Source organism: Manacus candei, unplaced genomic scaffold, assembly GCF_025592945.1.
Source record: "Manacus candei isolate 608988 ecotype Guabito, Panama unplaced genomic scaffold, ASM2559294v1 h1tg000023l, whole genome shotgun sequence".
Lineage (NCBI taxonomy): Eukaryota > Metazoa > Chordata > Aves > Passeriformes > Pipridae > Manacus > Manacus candei.
This window is the reverse complement of record NW_026138071.1, coordinates 26,944,382-26,954,300: the sequence shown is the minus strand read 5'-3', so window position 1 is coordinate 26,954,300 and position 9,919 is coordinate 26,944,382. Positions and strand designations below refer to the sequence as shown.

Sequence of the window (9,919 nt, the reverse complement as noted above, 5' to 3'; positions counted from 1 at the left end):
CCACACTTGTGCATTACTAAAAAAATTGTATGTAGCTCTCAAAGTCTTTAACAAATCTATAAAAATAATTATTTGCTAGTCTCGTGCTTACCTTCAAACACAGTAAGTATTTGAATAACTTCCTATTCTCTTTCTGCATCAGGTTCACTGCAGTATTAGATCAGGCAGAAACTTCAAAACCTTAATTAGTCAACTGTGACTCAACCAACTGGGTATTTTAGCCGGAACAAAAGAGTCTAAATACAACTCCAAAGAAAATAAAGACAGTTTGTACCACAGCAGCTCAAGCTAACTAACACTGAATAGCTTTTCCACGGTGGGGAAAAAAAAAGTCGCTATTGTAAGTTTTAGCACAGGATATTCAGGGAAAACATATTGTAAGCCCATGCTTTGTAAACATCTGTACAAATCATTCAGAGACTTGTGGCTTTGGAATGAATTTTCAAATCCTTGGCGTTATGCAGGGCAGGAATTAACAGCTGACACTATGAAAACAGGTGACTTGGACGTGGAGTTAGGAGAGCAAGAACACTGAAGGCTCCTGCATCAAGTACTTAAAACTAGATATTACTTTGTATTTTATTATAAAGTTTGTAGCATTACAGAGTCCAGCATGGCACCGTAAGTAACACTGTTACAGTTGCAGTATTTGTTTTTGCTTGGTACAAAAAAGCTGAACAGCAGCATTACCTGTTACACTGAATCCGGGATTGGAATGGATTGGTTTCTTCTGAACAGGGATGAGTCAGTGACTTAAAATAAAAAGGCTGCATTATTAAATCTCCAAATATGTGCAAAATTCCTTTCAGTAGAGAATGTGGTAGAGGTGTGTGCAATCTTGAAGGTTAAGTCCCAACCTCGAAACTGCCGATATATTGCAAACAGTCACACGGAGGTGAACTCTGGATGGCTACTCACGACTTTAGGTGTTACTTCTAGGAGTCCTCCTCACAGCTGGTGTTCTCTCCCCACCCCGCTTTATGTCCTTTTATGCAGTGCATCAAGTACTGACATTCATAATTATTCCTTCCCCCCCCCCCCCAAAAAAAAATAAATTGGTCCATGATAGTTCTAATAAGCTTCCTTCAGGAATTCCAGTAAACTCTCCATCCTAAGACAGCTGTAACTGTTACAATGGACTTACGAAAGCAAATGCAGTCTTGGGAGATGAAGGTCTGTGAAGAGTAGTATCTCCATTTTTTCCTAAGGTCTTCAACAGCTTTTAAAAACACAGAACATGGATTCTGATGTTATTATGAGGAAAGTCCCTTGGATTTTGGTGCTTTAGCCTTGACGTGGTTTCCCGTTTTCACATGTTGTAGGCAACATAAATAGGATCCAACTGATCAGCTAAAAATCCATCTCTCAAGTGCATGCGTTGTTTCTCACCACGGGAATTGATGGGAATGACGCCTGGGTCCACAATGACCACAACACCCACTATGAGATAATGCTCCTCCAGAACCACGTTTGTCACCAGCGCCACCAGGTCCAGCGCTTCCTGTTCCGAGCCTTCCAGCTCCACAACCACCACCAGCAAGTTCGTCCACGTAAACACAGCACTGTGGGCATGATACAGGTATTAACAGGGGGGAAAAAAAAAACTACTTAAAGGAAGCTAGTTATTAGAAGAGATTATTATAAGAAAGACAAGACCTCTCAAAGCTTACAAGTAAACAATGTGTACATTCTGACACAGCCAGGGAAGTTACAAGTTCTTCTGCTTTAGAAGAAATAAAAGGATAAAGAAAAGCAATGCTGAGGTTCTTACCATTCTGCAATGCTCTTATGTGCCCTTATTACGGAGGTTTCTATGTCAATGGGATGGTACCTCATTCCTCTGAGCTCCAGTGTTTCATCCAAAGAGCCCACCACATACAGGGCATCGTGTCTCTCTGCAATACAGCACACACATTTAAACACCATCACATCTACAGGACAGACATGGCCATATGTACATGCTCATTCCTGACATTCTAAAATGTTCCCAGTGCTTCCTAGGGAAAGCAGTCTATAGCACATCAAGCATTTGGAGAGAATGAAGAGCTCAAGCAGCACGTCTGCCTGTAGACTCCAAGCAACTGAAACCAGACTGAAAAGAATTTCTGGGTCATCCAGTTCTGTCCCTTCTCTCCTGTAATGTCATCTCAGTTCATAAACCCAATCGAAATCCAAAAGTATCTTTTTGTCCTACTTACCAGAGAACTTTTCTCCTCTGATTGACAGGAACACTTTTTGAATTTCCCAATTTCACTTTTTGTTTTGTTTTAACACCAGCTTATACCCCACTTGACCTCATGCCAGCAAAATTCTGCTCAGCTTCTTGAGTTTCCACAGTTTATGCAGTGAGATCAACTCTGTTCTCTCCGCAGCCTCAGCTTTGCCAGGTTAAAAAAGCAAAGCTCTCCTAGGCCCTTCTTGAAGGAGACACTCTCCATATTCATTCTGTAGCTCTGTTGAATTCAACTTTGCTTTTTTCTTTGTGAGCTATTTTATAATTCTGCTCAGTCATGCCACTGGAGATGAAAAGCATGCTGGGAAGCTGTATTTCATGCATATTGCTATGTTAATTCACTGTACACAGCCTCGCAAATGCTGACAAACTAAAGCACAACTGACACTGTTCCACGGTGACAAAAATCTCTAGGACATGTAATTTTTCAGAAAGCTACAAGGCACAAAAACTTGCTGTTATAATCCAGTGGCAGCAGTTGGGACACTGACACTATCCATGTAGACACCATCATTCGTTTCACTCCAATCACAGAAAATTAGCAATATACATTTGCTAATAAGTTAGAAGCATTCAAACTCCCATCCTTAGGATGTTCAGAGATTTATTTTTTTTAATATATTATAATCAAGAGTTGTACCTGCTTTGTATTCTGCTTTAGCAGAAAATGTAAGCAGATTGAAGACAAACTGCCCTATTTCCCAAATTTAGACATCTTGGCTTAGATTTGAAAAAAAACCCCCAAGATTAACAATTTATTTTCTATACTGGAAAAATTATGGAGAAGTTTCTCCTCTAGACCTTTAAATTCTGAAAGGCTGTGAAATCACTGCTATCTGTCCGTGTCCCGAACCGGCTGAATGACAGAACAATTCCTGCTCAATTCAGCACTCTCCTGTGATAACAGGAGGAACTTGAAGGAAAGGTTACTCTTTGCCAGCTCAGCTATCCCAAGGAGTTTCAGGCTGCAGGTAGAAGGTGTTTCCTCTCACCTCCGCTGGCGTCAGTGAGCTCTGTCCTGCGCAGGAAGCCCAGGTACCCGGTCCGAGCCCACACGGTCTGAGTGTCCCCAAAGCTCAGGCGAGCAGTGAAGTGGTCAGCGTGCAGCGCTTCCTCTCCATACACCGTGTAGTAACCAGTGGCATTGTGTGGACTGCTCACCCATATCTAGGGGATAAAACAAACCCCAAATGGAATTGTTACCTTGTAAGCACGGGCTGTTTTGCCGGAGCCAGGCAGCGCCGTTTATTGATTTAAAAGATCTGTTTCACTGACAGTTCTGACCACTCCGAAATGCTGGTTTTATTAAAATTGTTAACCTCTGCCTCACAGAAAATGACCAGGGAAAAGGAGTAAAAAGGAGTTTTATATACATGTAGTTGGGGGCTGATAAAGAGGAAAAATGAGCCATGCATTTGGCTTAGAGGTCAGGAGCACCTGTTCAACCCATTAGCTGGGCATCTTATCACACAACAATCCAGATGTATATAAAACAAAGGTTAAAGCGAGCAGCAAATTACCTTCTTGCTGCTGCCCACTGATGGGAGTGCATCAGTACCTGTTCCAGCTGCCAGGCAGACACAGACTAGTCCCCTGGTCTGGCAGAGGAGGGGGGAGCTATGCAGCTACACAGTACAGGTATGTAAACAGTGCCAGCTCTCTGTGGGGTTCATTCACATGGCACAGCAAAGCCATCATGGCCGTCCCACCCAGGGGCAGGCACTTCTCCAACAGGAGGTATTGATTTATCACATCACTGCTGACAGAGGCAGCACAACAGCATGAAAGCTTTACCTCTCCTAAGTGCGAGTCTCCCAGAGGTCCCTTGGTTTCTGTGTGTGCTATGATGACCTTTACTCCCGGAAGAATCTTGAATGAGAAGCACGCAGAAAAAAACTTGAATTCATCACAAGTTAATAATGCAGAGCCACAGAAGTCAACAGTCTGTGCTTCCCTTGCTACTCCTCTCTGCACCACGCATATCAACCACCTCGTCCTACCAAGTTGTTTAACTTGTTTAATCGTTTTAACCCTGAGCAGCTGTTTTGCAGCTTCAGAGTTGGTTTCACACCTAGAAAATGCCTTCCACGTGAAGGCCTCTGATTTTTTCGGTGGTAGCAATGTGTCCTATTGCTTCATGTCATGCACCAGGCCTCCCTTTAACTACTTGATCACACCATGCTCCCTCTAGTGCCTCTCCTGGATACACTGTGATTAGCAAAGCTCATCACATGTATTCTGTACTGGGATCCAGGTGGAGCAGCTCACAGCCCAGGTTAAGGGCCATGAGGACACAATGAGGGTCATAATGAATTTAAACTGAAAGAGTCGGTTTGGATTAGATGTTAGGAAGAACTTCCATGTGAGGGTGGTGTGGCCCTGGCACAGAGATGCCCCATCCCTGGAAGTGTTCAAGGCCAGGCTGGATGGGGCTTGGAGCAATTTGGTCTAGGGGAAGATGACCCTGCTCATGGCAGGGGGGGATTTGGAATGAGATGATCTTTAAAGTCTCTTCTAACCCAAACCTCTCTAGGATTCTGTGATTCTACAAGGAGGGAGGATCAGTGTCAGTCTCTCACCTTCCCAGACTCCATAAGGGGCAGACTGTGTGGAGAGCCTCTCTCTACCAAACGCACCCTGAGAAAATAAGAGGATACATTTGTACAAGGCTTTAAGAATTTAAATAGAAGTCAATAGGTATGTTCTACTATACCCACGGTTACCCTCTCCTTAGCTGCACTGACCAAGCTGTAATGAATCAATCAATTATGCTCAGTTATTCACAACACAGTAAGACAGTTATGAGTTTTCAGCTGTCTTGAAGACTTCCCTATTAGCACAGAGCACATTTCTTTTAAGAACCTGTAACTCTGCTCTCTGGAGAGACAAGTGACTTTTTCCAACAGAGCCCTATGGCTGCAGTTCCACCAGCATTTTAAATTCACCTTCTAAAAAAGATTCTCCTGGACCTCTACTTGTCACACTGAATGGTGGCAGAGCATTGGTAGGAATCACAGAAAGTAAAGAGTGAGCAGCCCAACTGGAATTAAGTGACACAATGCAGCCCAGGGAACGTACTTGGTTTGGTTTGAAGGAAAAACCAAAAAGACTAAGGGAGACTCTAACTGTACTTTTTCCACTACCTGAAGGATACTTAGAGAGCCATGCAGGAGAAGAGGCCACAGATATAATATAGCAGGGAGTCAGCTGGCTGCTGCCAAGGATATTTCAACAAAGCAATGCAATGAGTCTGAGGTTTCTCCTCTACAGCCATTAAAGAGCTAATGCTTTAACAGTCTGTACCTGTCGTGTCGAAGTGCTCTCATATCCACATAGACTGTTGTTGGATCTGGTCCTGCTGTTCCCTAAGAATAAGGAGGAAGAAATAAATTCAACAGAAGCCACAAGACCCTGCTTTCATTCTCACAGCCACATAAATTCACAAATTTCTCTCCCTTTTTTACTGACACTTATATAGCACTTCCCTAATCTACAAGAAATATAGTAAAATAGCCCCCCTTTCTACAGTGACTGCTCTAAAGCAGTCTTCTTATGGAATTACTCAATGAATGCACAAGTGAAGTATGTAGTACAGGTTAAGTCTAAGATTTTAAAATTTTTAAATTTAAAATTAAGTTTTAAAGATTCTGTTAGGGTAAGCACCTGCTCTAAAACCCACACAGCAAGTGCAAAGGATGTAAGTATAAACCAGTGTGGGCCTAATCCCTAACACTGCAGAACCAGATGGACTTCAGGACATGACAAGCACACATGCAGCACTATACCTGTTCAGCCAGCTTGCCCAGCCTGTTTGGCTGACAGCAGGACCACAAACAGAAGTAACAGAGGCCATCAAAGTGTGTGAAACAGAGAGAAAGGGGAAAAAAAAGAAAATACAAACAAAGAGGCACTGGAAACACAAGATACACACAGTAAGACAGAAAATAAAACTCATACTGTTTTAGAGTGCAAAGGAAATTTCCATTTCAGATTATTTAAAGGCTTGACACTCTTAGGTGGTTCCTTGGGAAACATGCAGGTTCCAGTTAATGAACAAGAAGAGGGCTAAGGCAGCTCATACATTGTTCTATCACGAATCCCTCCTGCCTTTATGAGGCTGCTTGCAGCTTCAGAAACACCTCCTCAGTCCAGCAGGGCTGGAAGGCATTCTGTATTTATCTACATGCTAATTTGTACCAGAAGTTTGGCCATTCATCTACATCCATTTAAATTCAATGAATTTTAAAACATCTAATACAAGTATCACTCTGGAAGAATGCAGGAGAGGGGTTAGAAAACCCCCCACACTGAAAAAGGGCTCAAGAATGGAAAACAGAGATGAAAAAGGCAGAATATGAAGGGGAAGCTCAACTGCCCAGCAGTCCTACACAGCTCACAGGGGGTTTTTTTGAGTACTTTTCATGTTGCCATTCAACACTCTGCAGAATAACTGTTCTCCCCTCCCTCGTCCCAAACTGGCTTTTAAAATTCTTATTTACACAGGCAACTTGGAAAGCTGATCTTTCACACTGGGCAGCTGACATGTTTTATTCAATGTGTTTAAAATCTTAATTTACAGTCATCTTGATTTCATGTGTATCCTTCCTATTTTTCTCATAAAATCACTCTGGCCATATTTCTTTGTAACCATTTAGCTAGGGCTTGTTAAAAACCTTTCCTCCTTTAATTGTGAAAGAAACTATAGAAACTAAAGAAACAATTGTAAATGGCAACATATTTAAGAAACTCGTGTCCCAAAACGTCTCTCCTGTAGGAAAACCAGAACATTATAATATATCCTGAGAGGATAAAAGGGATTTTTCTTGATCTAATGAGCACCAGGAACCAAAAAAATAAAAAGGAAAAATTAAGTTTTGCAGAAGTACAGTAGCAATCTTCACAGAATCCTATGTTATTATGTGCAATTCATATCAATAAAATTGAAAATTAAATTTACAATTACACATATTTAATGCATGTCTCACCTAAGACATACAAAGCTACATACTGCCTCATCTGAAAGCTGAGCACTATCAACTCAAAGACCATCCAAACTCCAGGGTGCTTTCCCATTTTCTAGTCCATACTTAGTATCTGAAGTTTCAGGTAAGTTTTGGAATATATTTTTTTTTAAATTTCCTGACTGCAAAAGCAGCATCTCAGTAAGAAAAGTCAGATTTAATCTCATTAAATCACACATAAGAGATTATTATCAGCTGAATACCAAACTGTCAAAGGTGGTTCTGGCCCACAGCATGTCATTACCTCTAGTCTGTGAAGCAGGGCTGTGCACTTTATGGGCATACCCCCCCAAATCTTCCAACTTTATACCTTTAATTAAAAAAAAAGTCCAGCTCTCACATGAGGTGAGACAAACGTATTTGCATGTTGATAATACTCACTGGAGACCTTTAAAAGTCAAAAAACACCTGCCAACCTTGTCAGTTTTTCTGGGTCTTATTAGAGGAACTCTGTCTTCCATCTAATTCCACATTACACATACAGCTATTTTTCAAACAGACAGGATCTGAATAACACAAAACCTGAAATAGCACTGCTTGTAACATTTAATATTTATGAAGAAGAAGCTGTTTATTTAATTTAATACTGCTCCTGCATAATAGGAAGGAAACAAGTTTCTTAATAGTGAACCTCTGGATTAGAAAAGCAAATCAACTGGTCAATTAGTACAGAGGAGTGAAATTATCATAATCCACATCTTATTAAACATCTTATTAAAAGGCTTATTTAACTTGGTGATGAAGCTAGGAAGCAGTGGAGCTCTAGTTCATTAGAAAAAGACATCCATGGGGCTGAACATGATTTCCTATGAAGTTCCCAGAGACTCTGTGAAAGGAATAAGCAGTTCACTCTCACCTGTAAGCAAATTGCTACGTTGACCCTGCACCCAAAGGTAGTGCTCACTGCACGAGCAGAGAGGCCCAGGTCTTTAAATAACTTGGAGAAGGACTGGGTTAGTGTGATCCTCGGTCTCTCCTCTGCAACCACCATGCAGGTACGGACACAGGACAGGTTAACTCCCTTCATCTGAGAGGTTGGGTGAAGAAAACAACATTTTAAGTTTGAAGGCAACAACTCTAGAAATAATTTAATTTAATTTGTGCAACAGAAGGACTTGAAAAGCACTGGAGTAGGACGTGAACTGGTTAAGCACTAAAGACACGGACATCGTGTCACTGCAGCACAGTCACTCAGAATTCTGAGCTGAAAACCCCCTAGAAAGTCATTGTGTCACAGGGCTGGCTCCCAGCACAGCACAGTTCAGGTGCAAGCAGTGTTCCAGACATCATTAGCTCCTGCCAGTGTGAATGTGAACCTAGAGCCATTGCCTGTGGGCCAGGATTCCCCTTGGTGAGGTCCAGGGGAATAGAGGAACAGGTTTTTTGTTTGTATTGAGAACAAGCACAATGCAGCCACCTTTTTGTGAATGAGCTGCCACACATTCCCAGTGGAAGTGCTGAGCAGCTGAGTTACTACAGCTGTGGGAATGCTCCTTCCTCTTCCAAGGTAATTAAGTCTGAGTTAAGAGATTTCCCTCAAAAATAAATGGATGTATCAGGGTGCAATTGCTGCTGTTGGGAAGTATATCATCATGTAATCATATAGAATGGTTTGGGTGGGAAGGAACCTTCAAGGTCATCTAGTTCCACCTCCCTGCCATGGGCAGGGACACCTTCCACTAGACCAGGTTGCTCCAAGCCCCATCCAACCGGGCCTGGAACACTTCCAGAGTTGTGGAAGATTATATCCATTTTAGAACTCTACATTTTTGGTATTAACTGATCTGAAAGCAAGTGAGACTTACTGGGGAGCTTTTTGTTGTTTAGGAGAGAGGTGTTTTTGTGTTTGGTGAGGTTTTGGGCTTTTTTTCTTCTGTTGGGGTGTGTTTTGTCTGTTTAAGGGTTTTTTTGTTTGGTGGTGTTTTTTTGTCTCAGACACAAACAAGCTGATAGGCTTGCTATGTATTTTTCCCAAAATCTCAGAAATACCCAGCAGCACAGACGTGGCACAAACAAGTAAAGCTGAAAACATAAGACTTCTTTTTTTTTTTTCCTCCACCAGAAACAGGAGAGCTGAATCTTCCAGCAATCTCAACATTCCCCAAAAATCAAGTAATAACGAAAGGGTCTCACAGAAATACGAACTCATCCTCTGCAAATGAAGCATTTTTAGAAAGATAAATGTATGTCTCTGTCAGCATGTTGAAAAAAGGAGTCCACTCACCCGGAGAACATCGGTCTGTGTCCCCAGCCCTTTGGTGCACATCTCCATGACCGAGTATGAGCAGAAGGTGACACGCACTTTGTACTGACTGACAGCAGACAGCCACAGAGACACGTTGCTCTCCAGCTCCAGAGGAGGGACCAGGATGGACTGGTGACCTGAATATACACTGGGGAGAGGAAGCAGGAGAAACATGAAAACTTCGAGCCACCATAAAAAAAAAAAAAAAAAAGCCAAAAGTTATGTGAAGTCAAAACGAAGGAAATACAGGAAAACTGAGACCTGAACTTCAGCTTCTCTTCTCCAAGAGAGCAAGAATCTCTTAGTCAGCTGGGAACTATGGGACTGAGTTAAGTCACAAACCTTAAGGTGAGTATATTTGTCCTGTTCAGTAAATTGTGCTGAGCTATAGGCTAACAGTCAGTGCCTTCAACAGACAGA

The 9,919-nt window shown here is 42.0% G+C and overlaps 1 protein-coding gene across 4 annotated transcripts in view; it reads right to left on the bottom strand.

Moving 5' to 3' along the window:
- Window positions 1-554: 554 nt before the first annotated feature.
- The window catches only part of DIP2A (disco interacting protein 2 homolog A), an 81,800-nt gene continuing 72,435 nt past the window's right edge, over window positions 555-9,919 (bottom strand). For 3 of the 4 annotated variants that reach the window (XM_051787161.1, XM_051787164.1, XM_051787165.1), the window contains 9 exons: window positions 9,479-9,647; window positions 8,111-8,281; window positions 6,019-6,048; window positions 5,537-5,598; window positions 4,813-4,870; window positions 4,028-4,102; window positions 3,226-3,400; window positions 1,772-1,895; window positions 555-1,562 (listed from right to left, as the gene is read on the bottom strand). In XM_051787161.1, the coding sequence (XP_051643121.1) occupies window positions 1,310-1,562; window positions 1,772-1,895; window positions 3,226-3,400; window positions 4,028-4,102; window positions 4,813-4,870; window positions 5,537-5,598; window positions 6,019-6,048; window positions 8,111-8,281; window positions 9,479-9,647 (1,117 nt within the window). In that variant the 3' untranslated portion in view covers window positions 555-1,309. The remainder of the gene's footprint in view (window positions 1,563-1,771; window positions 1,896-3,225; window positions 3,401-4,027; window positions 4,103-4,812; window positions 4,871-5,536; window positions 5,599-6,018; window positions 6,049-8,110; window positions 8,282-9,478; window positions 9,648-9,919) is intronic. The other variant, XM_051787162.1, reaches the window with a different exon arrangement.